This window comes from Dendrobates tinctorius, unplaced genomic scaffold (genome assembly GCF_039654945.1).
Source record: "Dendrobates tinctorius isolate UK_male_01 unplaced genomic scaffold, ASM3965494v1 ptg000158l, whole genome shotgun sequence".
In the NCBI taxonomy this organism is placed as follows: Eukaryota; Metazoa; Chordata; class Amphibia; order Anura; family Dendrobatidae; genus Dendrobates; species Dendrobates tinctorius.
The window spans coordinates 41,923,864-41,941,391 of NW_027361825.1; the positions used below are offsets into that span (position 1 = coordinate 41,923,864).

General features: G+C 48.2%; 1 protein-coding gene across 1 annotated transcript in view; it reads right to left on the reverse strand.

Annotated features, from left to right (window-relative positions):
* Positions 1-7,583: 7,583 nt before the first annotated feature.
* The window catches only part of LOC141052140 (NTPase KAP family P-loop domain-containing protein 1-like), a 74,174-nt gene continuing 64,229 nt past the window's right edge, over positions 7,584-17,528 (reverse strand). Inside the window, exon 6 of the mRNA XM_073549373.1 lies at positions 7,584-8,451. Within this exon, the coding sequence (XP_073405474.1) occupies positions 8,263-8,451 (189 nt within the window). The 3' untranslated portion in view covers positions 7,584-8,262. The remainder of the gene's footprint in view (positions 8,452-17,528) is intronic.

A 17,528-nucleotide genomic window follows, 5' to 3' on the forward strand; every position in this document is an offset into this window, starting at 1 on the left:
TTGTGGGAAAACGCATGCGAATTACGCATGCACTTTACCCGCGGCGGGGAGTTGTGGAAATGCTGCGGACATTTCTGCAACGTGGGCACATAGCCATAGTGTAACAAATACTGTAAGAACAATGGAGATTCCTCCTGCTTTGTCCCGGGTCAGCACCTTCCTGGGAGCAAGCATTGCCCGTGTGCACAGAGACCAAAGGGGATGTGGAAACCACAAATTATGACCAGAGATCCATATAAAATAGAATTCATATTTTATTAATTACATTGGATGAAAAACAATGAGATTGGTGAACATCACGTGCAAACGAAGCATAAAGTGCAACCGTGCAAAACAGAGGAGCGCCTTGACCCAAACGTAATATAATTATTTTCATAACTGGATGTATGAGTTATTATGGATTTATACTATAGCGGCCACCATAATGAATAAATTTGAAATATATATAGCTAATATGCTATTCCGATATGGATGGGGGTTAGTCCCCAGTGGATAATGTGGAGTGCTGGTATATGGATACTGAGTTTGTCTGACAGTAAGATACACATTGGATCTAATTATAGGGGTCACTTACATCTGGTACCTTTTTCCCCCTTATGTCAGCAACAGTATCACTAAGTGACATCTGTAACTTTTGTTATAAATCTATTGGCAATCAGCCTCATGTTTAATTTTTGTATATAGTGACGTGTATGTGGCTGTGGTGTTAGGCATCGGGTTCCTGCCACTGCACAGCAGGAATCCAGAGCCTTGCACCCAGTGGTCTCCCATTCTTCTTTGGCCACAGTGGAGCCAGCTAAGCAGATTTGTCAGCCCTGACACTCCGCCCAGGCCAACTCCTTGGGTTTGCTTGCTGCTGCTGCCACCTCTGGCACAGCTATGACAATGCAGGCTGCTCAGCAGCGAGATTCTCCAGGTACTAAGTCCTCATGTCGGGCCACAGAGCATGCCCGTGGAGTGATCTCCCATTGTAGTTCGAGGGTCACGTGCTCAGGTCCTGCTCGTGTTCGGATTGGCCCATCCAAGAAGCCAGGAAGGTCCCGGACGCCCGTGGCTATAAAAGGTTCGCATGGCCGCTCGCCCATGCGCTAGTATAGACTGAAATAGTTTGGAGTGTATGATGATAGATACATGTATCTGGTGACTGACTCATTATGAAACCCCTTCCCTCTGATAATATGAATGTGGTTAGGGTTTCGAGTCCGAGTCAGCGCCTGAAAGTGGCTAGTCTATAGGCCACAGTGCATGCCAGCCATCTGCACACTAGCGTCCGATGGTGTCGCCCACTGCAGGGCATTATCGAACCGCGGCAAGTGACAGCCACGCCAGTGCAACGCCTTGCGCAACCTGTGCGCTTACCTGGCCCTACCCAGGGCGATTAGTGGCATCCACCTGAGTGGCACTGTGCACACTTGCACACGTGATTTAACCCTTGCTGGCATCGCAGGCGCGGTGCCGAGCGCTAGCGGTCTAGAGGGACTTCAGTCCTGCTGTCTAAGGGCTGAGTTCTGTGACTATACGCTAGCGCTCACACTGCCGAGCTCTGTGAGCAATAACAGGCTACGGCATTTATTATTTGGTGGTTGTGCGGCTCTGAGAGATAAGAGTCCGCCTCTGTACACATTGGGTGAGGTTAACCCCATGTGTCCCGTTATTATACCGCCGTATAGCTTCCGCCATTACCGAGCAGCAGTTAACACCTCTGCACGGTGCGAACGCACCTAAAATACCATCTTTATTATTTGGTGCGTTCCACCAGCCCGCAACACGTGGACCTGCCCCATATGCGCTCATTTGAATGCGGCAGTAATGGTTTACACCTGGAGGGGTTCTTTATATATTCTCTGTATAGATGGTAGACCACACAGCCCCCCGAGGAAGCCAGTCACACAAAACGCACGTTGGGGCTAAGGCGTGCAGTGTTCATCACTAACCCTATATCCCACATGGGTAAGCATTATTCTTCTAATGCACCATGAGCGACACTTTACTCTCCGGATAATACAACTATTCAGTAGTCAGTTTATATGCTAATGTTTATAGTCTGGGCTAGGTTTTGGCACTCTGCTTTCTGGAGATTTGCATATTTATTGCTTTTTGTGCTTAGTTCATGCTACTATAACTTCCTTTGAATATGAGAGGTTCAGGATGACAAGTGTTGCCTGGTTCTTTGTACCTTTTTAAAATGCTTGTCCTGTTTTGTATTTTGGGTTATCTGTACCCAGATTATTTATGTGAATGAGTTGTTTAATAAAGATATTTTGTATTTCATTAATACTACCTTGCCTCATTTCACTTTATTGCTTTTAGGGCTATTGCTCTGTCTTTTTTGTAGGATGATATTATATGTTGGGAGTTGCTCTAACTTATGAACATTAGGTCCCGGTTTGGGGACTCTATAAGTACGTGTTTCCGAAATGTCAGTTCTTGTTAACTATTATTGTAATTTCATAGATATTTGCTTGCTGTGTTTTATTAGTTATTCATTTGCTTGTCAGTTCATTCTCAGGAGTCAATGCTTCTATTCAGTGACAGCAAGCAGAGGAGGACATGTTGGATGGATCTAAAGGCGAGATCGCTGATTTTATGACGCCACAGCACTCTCACCAGCGAGATCGCTGTGTGTGACGGGGATCAGCGACCGGCCCCCCTGCCGGTTATCGCTGATCGTGCTCGATTGGCCTGGGCCGTTTTTCGATCGCTGGTCTCCCGCTGGCCAGCACGCATCGCTGCGTGTGGCAGCGAGAGACCAGCGATCAGCGACGCTGGTTTCTAATGTAAACATCGGGTATCCAGGAGCTGCGCGGCTCTTAGAAACCCGATGTTTACATTAGAAACCAGCGTCCAGTGTCGCTGGTCCTGATCGCTGGAGGGGCTGTCTTGTGACAGCTCACCAGCGATCAACCTAACGATGTCCCAACGATCCCATCATGTCGGATCGTTGGTGGGATCGCTGGGACATCGTTTTGTGTAAAGGGGCCTTTATGTATACCTAAAGGGCCTGTCACACTAAGCGATATCGCTAGCAAATTCGCTATAAAGTCACTGGTTTTTGTGACGTTATAGCGATATTGCTAGCGATATCGCTATGTCTGATACTTACCTCCGACCGCTCCCCCGCTGGTTATCGCTGATTGCACGAGAACGTCCTGGACCATTTCTAGTCGTCGGCTTCCTGCTGTGGAGACGAGCGAAGCGTGGACGCGGGCGGGAAGACGTCAGGATCGCCTCGTCTGACAGGTAAGTAGTGACCCCCGACCCCTGCTATGTCGCTGGTGAGATCTGCCTGTGTGGCAGCTCACTAGCGACCACTTAGCGATGCACCAGCGATCCTGACCGCATCATATCGCTGGTCGGGATTGCTGGTGCATCGCTAAGTGTGACAGTACCTTTAGGCCAGACTCTATTAATCTCATCTGTATCAAGGTCTCACTCCCATTGTACTCCCACCCCTAGGCCCATTGTGTGGATAGGGACTGTACACCCAGGAGAGCAATCACCACTGGGGGGTCTCAAATACAGTCCCAGGTGATGGAATATGCTTTGTTCTGTGAGGTAAAGGAGAATGTTTAAGGGGGAGGGAGAAAAAGACACAGACTTTGAATCAGGCAGTTGTTGGAGTGACTTTGAAGGGAGAGGATCCAAGCTGGGATGGTTGGATCATCTATGGAATTTTGGAGATTGATTGTTGCCTGGAGGGATATCCATGAGCTACGGTCATGATTTCCTTCGTCTGGCGAAACATAGGCTGTGACTGCACACTATACCGGCTGCAGATACCAAAAGTTGGGAGCCAGTGTGTATCACCTGGTATGGGGCCAGTGGAACTACTGGGGGGAAGGTGACTTGATGGACAGACGTGACTGGTAGAAGGAGGGGACGGTTTGTGCACTAGTGACAGAGATTGACAGGTTAGAAAGGTAACAGCAGGGAAAGACAGAAAAGGGAGTGCAGTACCGTGAAATGACCACAAGATGGCAGGGGAGAGTAGTACAGGACTTAACACCAGCTTAGGGCTTAGGAATCCGCTAATAGTCACGGGGGCTGGGGAGATAGGAGCCCGGGTGGGAAATTTCCCTGTGAGAGAGGGGATAAATGGAAGGCGGGGCTCCAGGAGAGTTTAGTCCCGGGAGGAGCTCAGAAGAAGACGGAGAAAGTGAGAAGAGCTCGGCCAGGGGGACGGACAAAGGAGAGACAGTCAGGGGGGTGGCCCTGACCCGACGGACTGCAGGCCAGGCAAGGAGAAGAGGCAGCCAGGGGGAGACCCTGACTCGACGTACCGCAAGACAGACGAGGCCCCGGGGGTACCGATTGGAAGACGACCTCGGGCAGGTGAAACGCTGGGGGTAGATTGGTCTAGGACACCCCCAGTGAAAGATCCGTGAGGTGCGTTACTGCGACTGGAGCTGAAGAATAGGTACCCGAGCCTGGCGATACAGTGGTGTAAAGAAGCTGCGGTGCGTGTTTGGTGGTCGTCAGGAGGACGACAAATAAATCCTGAACTGTTACAAGTGGAAGCTGTCTCCGTCTCGTCTTTGCCTCATCTGGTAAGCAGTGGTCCACCCCCCTAACCCGGCCCCCTACTACATTTGGCGTAGTCAGCAGGATCGCCACCGCTAATACAACACCTTCTGCGGCAGGCCTGCGTTTGATGAACCCAGAAGGACTTGGACTGTTCCTCTGTAGATTACAAGAGCCTGTGGATTACAAACACCTGTGGATTACAAATCGCTGACCTGTGGAGACTGTGTTCCGGATCCTTGCTTGTCATCGGAGGATCTGGGGTGGTGAGAAAGCCAGACAACGGGTGGAGAAGAGGAGCGACTGCGGGGGAGCGGCCGCTGAAGACATCGCCAGGGAGCCTCCCCGCGGGATTCCCCAGCCTGGAGGCTAGCACCGCCGGACGGCGGGGTGAAGAACGCAGGCTGTGGGAGGAGCCGCGAGATGACGTGTCGGAGGTCGCAGCGCTGGGGAAGGTGAGAGTTCCCCCGGCTCTGCCGGCGGCTCCGCAAGCGGCCCCCACCACCCGGCCGCACCGCGCTGCCTCCTGTGCTCCTGGAGGCTCGGCCGCGGAGGACTTGGCGGCCTCCGCCGGGCTGATCGATGCCCCTGCTCCCGTCCCCGAACCACCCCACCCGGTGGCGCCACGTCCGGTGTCGCCAGTGCGGAGCCAGCCCGCGGCCGATGCTGCTGCGTTCTCCCTTACAGCAGCGGCTCCGGCCCCATCTACAACTCCGGTTGCGGCCTGCTCCGCGGCCGTCCCTGGTTCGATTGCGGCACCAGCCGCGGCCTACCCAGCAGCACCCGCGGCCGCTTCTGCCTCGCTCATGGTTCTAGCTGCGGCCTGCTCACTGATGTCCGCGGCCGCCTCTGCCGCGTGCCATACCGCAGCTGCGGCCTGTCCATCAAGGTCCGTGGCTGCTCCGACCCTGTTCCAGATTGCAGCTTCGGCCGGGTCATCAGGCTCTGCCGCCTCTGCAGAGCCGTCTGCTAATCACGCTAGCAGGCCTCAGCTTCGCCGCTCCACTTCTCATCGGTCCATGACCCCAGTCCCTCACCTGCGGTTGGAGCTGCAGGAGCTGGGGGCTGGACGGAGCAAAGCCACCATGTCAACAGAAATGAGTGCGTCCATGCCGCAACCGGTGGTGGGCTGCTGGTTCCCAAGCGGAGAACTGGCGCGGAACGCGCGCCGTGGAACCACTTTTGGCCCCTTCTACCCCTTTTGACTCATCTCTCAGGAGGGAGATGACCCCTGAGCCCTGGGCAAAAAGAACAGTCGGGGCTCAGGAACAGTCGAGACATCCCGGGAGCTCCACGGCTGTGGGGCCCCCTGCTACCGGCTATCAGGAGGTGGACCGGACTGTCAGGACTTCACTGGACCGTTGTGCAGACCACGAGGACAGTTTGCGTCCAGGTTAAAGGAAAAATGTTTTTTTTTATAATTGTTGAATTTGGTTTTGCCTGACATAGCGGGGGTGCGAAAAAGGGAGTATTAACATTAAAGGGAGGGGGAGTCTTTATTTTAGGAAAGCTGTATGGGAAATGTTGTGGAAAAGAAAAATGTGTTGTGTTTGAAAAAGGAAAAAGAGAGAGAAAAGGGGGTTACTCCGGTTGAGTAACTCTTATTGTTAATAGAATAGTGGTAATCATATATACGGTATGTTAATGTTGATTTAATAAGTAGTGTGTTTAACAAAAAAAAATGTATGTGACAGGTTCCAGGTACGAGGTAGTTGTGACGAAGACGCCGACCATGACTCTTTTAATGAAGGACGAGGAGATGAGAGATATCGAACCAGATAGTGGTCCCAAGTCAGATCCCCGACACCATGGACACCCCAAAAAGGAAGAAATGGTTGAAGGTAATGGAAGGGGAGAGCAGTGGGAGGTACACGCCGCAGAGTAGGCCGGGTGGACCTTGCCAACCCGAAAGAAGTTGTCACGTGGCGTGCGCGCTGGCGGGTAGCAGTAGGCTGCTCGGAGCATGGTGCTCCTGGTTTAGTTCGGTCCCCGTGGCGGGTGTGGCCCAACGACCGGTCCGACAACAGACTGTGGATAAGATTCAGAACGACATAGGTAGGACGTACGATTGTCGGGACGACAATGGACAAAGGGTGGGGGAGTGTGGGGAAGGTGACTTGATGGACAGACATGACTGGTAGAAGGAGGGGACGGTTTGTACACTAGTGACAGAGATTGACAGGTTAGAAAGGTAACAGCAGGGAAAGACAGAAAAGGGAGTGCAGTACCATGAAATGACCACAAGATGGCAGGGGAGAGTAGTACAGGACTTAACACCAGCTTAGGGCTTAGGAATCCGCTTAGTCATGGGGGGTGGGGAGATAGGAGCCCGGGTGGGAAATTCCCCTGTGAGAGAGGGGATAAATAGAAGGCGGGGCTCCAGGAGAGTTTAGTCCCGGGAGGAGCTCAGAAGAAGACGGAGAAAGTGAGAAGAGCTCGGCCAGGGGGACGGACAAAGGAGAGACAGTCAGGGGGGTGGCCCTGACCCGACGGACTGCAGGCCAGGCAAGGAGAAGAGGCAGCCAGGGGGAGACCCTGACTCGACGTACCGCAAGACAGACGAGGCCCCGGGGGTACCGATTGGAAGACGACCTCGGGCAGGTGAAGCGCTGGGGGTAGATTGGTCTAGGACAGCCCCCAGTGAAAGATCCGTGAGGTGCGTTACTGCGACTGGAGCTGAAGAATAGGTACCCGGGCCTGGCGATACAGTGGTGTAAAGAAGCTGCGGTGCGTGTTTGGTGGTCGTCAGGAGGATGACAAATAAATCCGGAACTGTTACAAGTGGAAGCTGTCTCCGTCTCGTCTTTGCCTCATCTGGTAAGCAGTGGTCCACCCCCCTAGCCCGGCCCCCTACTACACTACCAATCTCAGATTAAGAACTTGTGGACTGAGGACATTCCATTTTGGCATCAATGAGGATTTGCTGTATAACCGTGGACAGAAGAAATAAATCGAACTGCATTGATAACCTGCCTAGGTGTTTATTGCAACCCACAACTTCAGATCCTCACAGTGTCTATATACACAATGCAGGAAAGAAGTAAAAAAAAAACACACACAAATCCACAATTCACTTTATTTCTTTTCTATAGACTCATACATAATAAAATATAATATAAGTTCACTTATACGTTGAGCAGATATAATCCTAATACATTGTATATGTTAATATTTCAAAAAGGTTTTTCATCTTTATATACATGAAGGTCATAGATCACCATAAAAATTAAATGTTTTACAAATCATCAACATATCTTTCTTTTAAACTATCACCATTTCAAAGATACTTCTTATAGTTAATGAACAGGGTCATCCCATCTCATACAATTACGGCCTATCCACGCTTGCTTGACAAATTTGGCACACTCATACATATGAACGAAACGAGATGCGCATGCGCAGCCACCTCTCTATTTGCAGGGGAGCAAATCTCAAGACAGACCTAGATCCCAGCAGTCATTTGGATATGCCATAAATTAATTAAATGGGAATATCGCTTTACATTTACAAGCAATAAACTCCATATATGACTAGCGCTGCTTTCAGCTACTACACGGATATCCAATCTACGCAAATCTATGTGAACAAAATACATCATTTATTTACATAGCTTTAGAGATCTCCATACATGCAGTTATACAATGTGTGTATATGATTATAGGACTAATATAGTAGAAATATACATGAGATTAGAATGGATACAGTAACAGAGATCTTTGTCCTTCCTCAATTCCTTCTTTCCTAATAAAAAACATTTGGAGTGGGCAGGCTTAGAAATGCATCTCTAAATTGCACCCAATCTCCCAAGTTCATACCCAAGGCTTTTCGTATCTTCATGTTCTCGCTGTAGAGAAGAGCCTTTCCGTTTAGATTATGCTCATTTATCTTTGTTACATAGTGCTCATGATTTTTGAACTCAAGCTTTTTCATCTAAAACAGAAGAGAAAAATGTACATGAGAGGCAGAATATGAATTAAAGCCAGCGCACTGTACTCTATGCTGAAAAGAGGGTCTTATATTACTATATTACGCGTAACGTAGGGCCACAGAAGTTTTTGAGCTTCCAATCCGAGCATGTGCCAATGTGGGAAAAGGGAGCAAGATAAGCTGTCAAATCTCCTGTTATCAGCTGTGAATAGAAGTGTTACTTGTAATCCTGCCTCTGATGATAATGAGCCTGCTGAAGTCTTATATACAGAATATTTTTATACCCTTAAAACAAATAGTAAATGCAAAGAAAATAGTTGAAAAATGACATTTACTATATTCAAAGATTAAATGTGCTAAAGAATCTCTTTATGCCTGAAGCTAAATCTCTCTCTCTATATAATATAAAAGTGAATGTATGTATGTATGTATGTGTGTGTGTGTGTGTATCACCAACTAATCATGAAGCATCTTTCATTTCACCAGAGCTGTTCAAAAGAAGTTGTGATTGGTTGCTATGAGCAATAGTTTTCCTTGCAACCAATCACTAAGCATCTCTCATTTCACCAGAGCTGGTTGAAAGTAGCTGAGCTGTGATTGGTTGCTATGAGCAAGTTTTCCCACTTGACAACACCTCAGCAGACACTGACATGGTGGGAGAAATCTAGCATCCCCGGGAACATAAGCTCCCAGCCATTGTCTGCCCCCCTGAAAGGAGTAGAGAGCACATAATAATAATAATCTTTATTTTTAGATAGCGCTAACATATTCCGCAGCGCTTTACAGTTTGCACACATTATCATCACTGCCCCTGATGGGGCTCACAATCTAAATTCCCTATCAGTATAACTTTGGAACATGACAGAAATGAATCCCCCCTCCCTGCCCATATCCCCATCACACATCCTCCATCCCTTAGGCACATCTTCCCTCTTAAAGGGATCATTGGTATGGAAGTCAGAGCAAATACATCCAGGGCTTTGGTTTTGACCCCAGGCCTCTCTTAAAGGGATCCCTGGGGTATGGAAGTTAGGATCATTCCACTCAGCTCTGTGGTTCTGACCCCAGGATCTCTTAAAGGGATCCCCGGTATGGAAGTTAGGGCAAATTCACTCTGTGGTTTGGTACTGACCCCAGGCCTTTCTTAAAGGGATCTCCGGTATGGAAGTCAGGGCAAATCCATCCAGCGCTTTGGTTCTGACCCCAGGCTCTCTTAAAGGGATCTCCTGTATGGAAGTTAGGGCAAATCCCTCAATGCTCTGATTCTGACCCCAGGTTTCTATTAAAGGGATCATTGGTATGCAAGTCAGGGTAATCCACTCAGAGCTCTGGTTCTGATCCCAGTCTCTCTTAAAGGGATCCCCGGTATGGAATTGAGGGCAAATCCACTCAGTGCTCTGGTTCTGACCAAAGGCCCCTCTTAAAGGGATCCCCAGTATGGAAGTGAGGGCAAATCCACTCTGCGCTTTGGTACTAACCCTAGGCCTCTCTTAAAGGGATCTCCGGTATGGAAGTTAGGGCAATTCCACTCAGCGCTCTGGTTCTGACCCCAGGCTGACGAGATGATGTGGGATATTAGGGGTAGTAGTCCGGTGGCTCTGATGGGTTGATGTGGGATATTAGTGGTAGTTGTCCGGTGGCTCTGGCTGACAGGATGATGTGTGATATAAGGGGTAGTAGTCCGGTGGCTCTGACGGGATGATGTGGGTTATTAGAGGTAGTATTCCGGTGGCTCTGGCTGATGGGATGATGTGGGATATTAGGGGTAGTAGTCCGGTGGCTCTGGCTGACGGAATGATATGGGATATTAGTGGTAGTAGTCTGGTAGCTCTGGCTGACGGGATGATGTGGGATATTAGGGGTAGTAGTTCGGTGGCTCTGGCTGACAGGATGATGTGGGATATAAGGGGTAGTAGTCCGGTGGCTCTGACGGGATGATGTGGGTTATTAGAGGTAGTATTCCGGTGGCTCTGGCAGATGGGATGATGTGGGATATTAGGGGTAGTAGTCCGGTGGCTCTGGCTGACGGAATGATATGAGATATTAGCTGTAGTAGTCTGGTAGCTCTGGCTGACGGGATGATGTGGGATATTAGGGGTAGTAGTCCGGTGGCTCTGGCTGACGGGATGATGTGGGATATTATAGTGAATGTGGCTATGCGGAATGGGCTGGGCTCTACACTCAGCTTTATATATATATATACACTGTATATATATATATATATATATATATATATATATATATATATATATATATTCATTATAATTTGTTATAACTAACCGTAGTTAGTTACTATGCCCGAGCAGCGCCGGGCTCTTCCGCTAGTGACTAAATATAGTTAAAATATAATAGTCATCCTCTGAGTGACAGATGCACAGAATGCTGAAAAAAAATTCCTACGCCTACCTGTGCATAGATGTGAATTGGGTTGTTCCTAGATCTGTTAGGCCGGGAGTCCACAATCCAGAATTACTGCAGTTTTGCTGCTGCATCTTTATGCAGGGTCAAACCTGCAGAGGCCAGATAATACAGCATAGTGGATGGGATTTCAAGAAATCCCATGTCCACTATGCATCCACAGACACTCACGGAGACAGACATGCGGCGCATTTGTACAGACCGCAGCATGTCAAATTTCACCCATACAAAGTATTGGACGCGGTAAATCCGAACGGTTCAGTGAACACATGCGGGTTTACTGCGTTCAATAGACAGCAGCATTATCGGACTGGGGTAACACTGACTTTTGGGGGGAGGGCCCACTTTTCACCTACCCTTGTTCATAAATTTACCCATATTTCTATATAATAATAAACTGGGTAGTTGGGTTAATGAATGATGATATGCTGTTTATTTCTGTACAGAGTGAATCAAGTGAATTATGCCAAGCACTGCACATACAGTGGGGTTGGGGGCCCACATTGGACAGGGGCCCGCCAGGGGGATTCCCCTGTTACCCTGTGGGCCAGTGCGAGCCTGGACGGCAGCATTTCAGACGCAGCGATCATGTGCTGCGTCCAAAGAGCTGCAACTTCTGGATCGTCTGCACCCGGCCTTAGAATGTAGAGATGATTGAGGATTAACTGAGTGGGGAATAACATGTTAGATCTCAATCCGTGGAGCTTTCGGTGTTTCCAGTGGTCCGGGCCGGCTGCACTGATTTCAGACACTCCAAAAAATGAAAAATAAAGTCTGCCGCTTTCATCAAAAGTGACGTCACTTGCTACGGGTCTCCTCATGGGAAAAAAACATAATTCTATCCTACGTTTTTCGGAGGTAGCGTCCCCCTTCCTCAGGGATGATGCGTGCATCTGTCATAGAGGATGATTATTTATTACATTTTAACTATATTTATTCATTTAGCTTCAGGCATAAAGAGATCCAATAGCGCATTTAACCTTTATTTGAATTTTGTATAGCATTTTATGCAGCAAGTGCAACGTTTTATGCAGCTTAGTGATCTCTGCTTGGGAGAAAGACCTATTGCAATCTTTGAATTTAACATTTACTTCATGTCTATCTTACATCGGAATATTTTTTCAAACATCCATTTATTTCATTATGATGTTAAATGTCATTGAAGTTTAGCAGCAATTTTTAAGATTTTCAAAGGACCATTTCACTTTTAACCCCTTTCCTACATTAGACGTACTATTCCGTCCAAGTGACCTGGGACCTAATCCCCATGGACGGAATAGTACGTCATGCCCTTTAATGCGACATCGCGACTTAAGTCGCGGTGATCGCATTAAAATTCTGACGCCATCTTACCTCAGGGTAGATGGCCTCGGCATCCCGGGCTGTCTCCTCCCTGGCCCGCCCCTCTGTGCGCTGTGATTGGCTGTTCAATTCAGAACAGCCAATCGCAGCTCTTCTCATTGTTTCAGCCAATCAGCTTGGCTGAAACAACGAGGTCCTAGGCTAGGATCGAGTTCCGATGTACTTGATCCTAGGGCCGCTGCCTGGCAACACCAGGCACCGGCGAAAATCCCCCGGATTGGCGCGATCGCCGATCTAATCGATTGCGCCAATCGCAGCGCACAGTGGCGGAATATCGCCGCTGTGCCCTGCCGGTACCGGCCCGGAACGGTGCTGTAATAGCACCGATCCTAGGCCGGAGCCTAGGACAGGCCCAGCAGGGCCTGCAGGAAATGGTTGGCGTGATCGATTAGATCGGCGATCGCGCCAACCACAGGGCACAGCTGCGGTCACGCTGTGACCGTTCTGTGCCCTGCTGGTGACCTGGCCATGACCTGCCTAGGAATCGGAGCTGTGAGCTCCGATCCTAGGCAGTTGCCATGGTCACCAGGCAGAGCAGGGATTGGTGGATCGATGTAATCATTCGATCCCACCAATGACAGGTCACAGCAGCGATGTGACCGCTCTTTGACCTGTCCCTGACCTGTCTCTGACCTGTCTGACATCCCTGCCTGACATCCCTGCAGGGGTCCTTACTCTTAGCTGAGGATTCCTGCAGAGAGGTAAGACGCAGCAAGAGCTCCTGTGCTGGGTATTGTGGTGCCACAACTTGTAGCATCACAATCCCTGCAGAAGAAAGAAGAGAGAAGAAAGAACACTACAACTGTAAGTGCTAACTGATCCCTGATCCCCTGCCCAATCTATCTTCACCCCAAATCTATCTTCATCCCCCATCACCCCTTTACCCCCCTTCACCACCCTTTTACCCCCTCCACCCCCCCTTTTGCGCCGCCTCCGTGCGCAGCCGGCGAGCGTTGATCGGTAACGCAGTTCACTGATCAACACTCGTGCTCACTTTTTTTCACTCAGCCCCCTTTGCGCCACCTCCGCACACACATCCCGCAGCCGCAAAACTTTGATAAGTAACGCGCATCACTTATCAGAGCTTGTGCCTGCCGTTTTTAATTTTTTTCACCCCTTTTTGTGCCACCTAACTACAGCTCTAACTGTTGATCCCTGCCGAATCTCTATTCATCCACCCCAATCCCCCATTCAGCAGCTGCTGAATTTTGATAAGTGATGCAATTCACTTATCAAAGCTCGTGCCGGCTGTTTTCCTTTTTTCTTTTTCACCCCCCCCCTTTGCGCCACCCCTGTGCACACATCCAGCAGCCACTAAATTTTGATAAGTGACGCTGTTCACTTATATCTAGGGCCTGCTGTTTTAGACTTTTTTTCACAGGTATTTTTCTCCCCATTTCCTTTTAGCTTTTTCTTACTGAATAGTGTGCACCAATCACTAGCCACCCCACACATACACAGTTATAAATAAAGTACACCCAAACACCATACTTACACAAAAAAATGTCCCGCCCATCACGTTCCTCCCAACAGCGCTATTCAATGGAGGAGGCATAGGCTTTACTTGCCTCCGACACTAATAGCGTAGGAGAAGATCCCACTTTTCTTTATTTTTCGGATTCTTCATCCTCTTCCCCCTCCTCATCTTGTTCCTGGGGTCCTGCAGAACTGCCACGCAGACGCTCCAGGACAGAAGATGAAGCAGCGCCCACCATGCCCGCAGCTGATTCAGCAGACCCTGTGTGGACCTCACCCCCCCGAAAGTTACAAGCCACTAATTCCTGATTTTGTGGCAGAATCAGAAATCAAGTTTGACACCACCGGCCTCACAGAAATTGACTTTTTCAAAGTCTTTTTCTCTGAGGATTTTGTTAACCTCATGGTGGAGCAAACTAATTTGTACGATCGGCAACTTTTGGAACAAAACCCGCGTTCATCATATTCTAACTGGTCTCCTGTGGACGCAGTTGAAATGACGCAGTTTTGGGGTCTGGTCCTCCACATGGGTATCCTGAAGAAGCCTGAAATTCCGCAATATTGGAGTGTTGATATTTTATACAACACTCCAGTGTTCCGAATGGTCATGGTCCGGACGCGTTTTCAGACCATCCACAAATTCCTGCATTATAACGATAATGCACAGTGTCCCACACGAGATGACCCCAGCTTTGACCATCTGTTCAAGTTCGGCCAGTCATCAAACACTTCAACAAAAAGTTTGCTGAAGTGTACGTGCCCCAAGGGACATCTGCGTGGATGAGTCCTTGGTCCATTTTAAGGGCAGGCTCGGATTCCGTCAATACCTGCCCAGTAAGAGGGCCAGGTATGGAATCAAACTCTATAAGCTGTGTGAGAGTACCTCAGGGTACACCCACAGGTTTAGAGTGTACGAAGGAAAGGACACCAGGATTGAACCCCCTGAGTGTCCTGTCCTGGGAGTGAGTGGGAAAATTGTGTGGGATTTGGTGCACCCACTGCTGGATAAAGGTTATCACCTCTACACTGATAACTTTTATACCAGCGTACCACTCTACAAATCCCTCTCTGTGCGAGGTACCGCAGCTTGCGGTACTGTCCGCAAAAATCAGAGAGGCCTCCCAAAGACGCTACTTGGGCAGATGCTCCAAAAAGGTGAGAGCAGGGCCCAATGTAGCGACCACCTGCTGGTGGTCAAGTACAAGAAGGATGTCCTTCTCTTGGCCACCATACACGGTGATGGCATCGCCCTCAGCAATGTACAGGGTACCCCTGTACAGGTCAGCAAACCTGAATGTGTGCTGGGGTACAATAAAAACATGGGGGGTGTTGATCGCTCCGATCAACTCCTCCAACCGTACAATGCTTTGAGAAAGGCCAAGGTGTGGTACAAAAAGCTGGCCGTGCACATCATCCAATTGGCAATGCTCAATGCATTCCTGCTGTCACAATGTGCACGCCACACTGATACGTCGTACCTTGAGTTCCAGGAGGTAGTGGTTAAGGCCCTGATGTTTGGCACTCTGGAAGGAGCGGGCCCCAGTACTTCCGGAACTGAAGGTGCTCGTATTGTACCAGGTCACCATTTCCCGGGGGAGGTCCCGCAAACTGCAAAAAGAGGTAAATCGCAAAAACGGTGCCGAGTGTGTTACAAAAACAGAATACGCAAGGACACCACTTATCAATGTGACACCTGCCCTGAAAAACCTGGCCTGTGTATGAAGGATTGCTTCAGACTGTACCACACCTCAATGCACGACTAAATTACTTTACCGGAAACATTAGATTAGTTGGGGCACATCTAGATAAGTTCCTTGGGGGTCTAGTTTCCAAAACAATGTCACTTGTGTTTTTTTTTTTTTACTGTTAGGCACATCAGGGGCTCTTCAAATGGAAAATGACGCCCGCAGACCATTCCATCAAAGTCTGCATTCCAAAACGTCACTCCCTTCCGATCCCCGACGTGTGCCTAAACGGGTTTTTCCCATTTTTGTGGGCACAAAATAAGATTTGTTATTTTCACATCTGGGCAGTATAAACTTTAGTGAAACACTGGGGGGCTCAAAGTTCTCACCACATATCTAGATAAGTTCCTTAGGGGGTCTAGTTTCCAAAATGGGGTCATTTGTGGGGAGGTTCTACTGTTTAACCACATCAGGGGATCTGCAAACGGAACATGACGCCCGCAGACCATTCCATCAAAGTCTGCATTACAAAGCGTCACTTCTTCCCTTCTGAGCCCCGACGTGTGCCCAAACAGTAGATTTCTCCCACATATGGGGTACCAGCGTACTCAGGAAAAATTGGACAACAACTTTTGGAGTCCAATTTCTCCTGTTACCCTTGGGAAAATTAAAAATTGGGGACTAAACAATCATTTTTGTGGGCACAAAATAGGATTTTTTATTTTCACGTCTGGGTAGTATAAACTTTAGTGAAATACTTGGGGGTTCAAAGTTCTCACCACATATCTAGATAAGTTCCTTAGGGGGTCTAGTTTCCAAAATGGGGTCATTTGTGGGGAAGTTCTACTGTTTAACCACATCAGGGGATCTGCAAACGGAACATGACGCCCGCAGACCATTCCATCAAAGTCTGCATTCCAAAGCGTCACTCCTTCCCTTCTGAGCCCCAATGTGTGCCCATACAGTAGATTTCTCCCACATATGGGGTACAAGCATACTCAGGACAAATTGGACAACAACTTTTGGGGTCCGATTTCTCCTGTTTCCCTTGGGAAAATTAAAAATTGGGGACTAAACGATCATGTTTGTGGAAAAAATATTTTTTATTTTTTTATTTTCACGCCCGGGCATTATAAACTCCTGTGAAGCCTTAGGGGGTTCAAAGTGATCACCACACATTTAGATAAGTTCCTCAGGGGGTCTAGTTTCCAAAATGGGGTCACTTGTGGGGGGTTTCCACTGTTTGGGCACATCGGGGGCTCGTCGAACGTTACATGGCGTCCGATCTCAATTCCAGCCAATTTTAGGTTGAAAAAGTCAAACGGCGCTGCTTCCCTTCCGAGCCCTGCCGTGCACCCAAACAGTAGTCCCCCCACATACAGGGTATCAGCGTACTCAGGACAAATTAGACAACAACTTTTGTGGTCCAATTTCTCCTGTTACCCTTGGGAAAATAAAAAAATTGTTGCTAACAGATCATTTGACTAAAAAGTTAAACATTAATTTTTTCCTTCCATGTTGCTTCTGCTCCTGTGAAGCGCCTGAAGGGCTAATAATCTCCTTGAATGTAGTTTTGAGTAGCTGTAGGGGTGCAGTTTTTAGAATGGTGTCACTTTTGGGTATTTTCTGCCATATAGACCCCTCAAAGTGACTTCAAATGTGAGGTGGTCTCTAAAAAAAAATGGCTTCGTAAATTTTGTTGTAAAAATGAGAAATCGCTGGTCAACTTTTAACCCTTATAACTTCCTAACAAAAAAAATGTTGTTTCCAAAATTGTGCTGATGTAAAGTAGACATGTGGGAAATGTTATTTATTAACTATTTTATGTCACATAACTCTCTGGTTTAATGGCATAAAAATTCAAAGTTTGAAAATTGCAAAATTTTCAAAATTTTCGCCATATTTCCATTTTTTTCATAAATAAACGCAAGTTATAGTGAAGAAAATTTAGCACTAAAGTGAAGTAAAATATGTCACGAGAAAACCTTCTCAGAATCGCCTAGATCCGTTGAAGCGTTCCTGAGTTATTACCTCATAAAGGGACAGTGGTCAGAATTGTAAAAATTGGCCCGGGAGTTAACGTGCAAACCACCCTTGGTAGCAAAGGGGTTAAAGTAACTTTTCGAAGCCTGTATATTG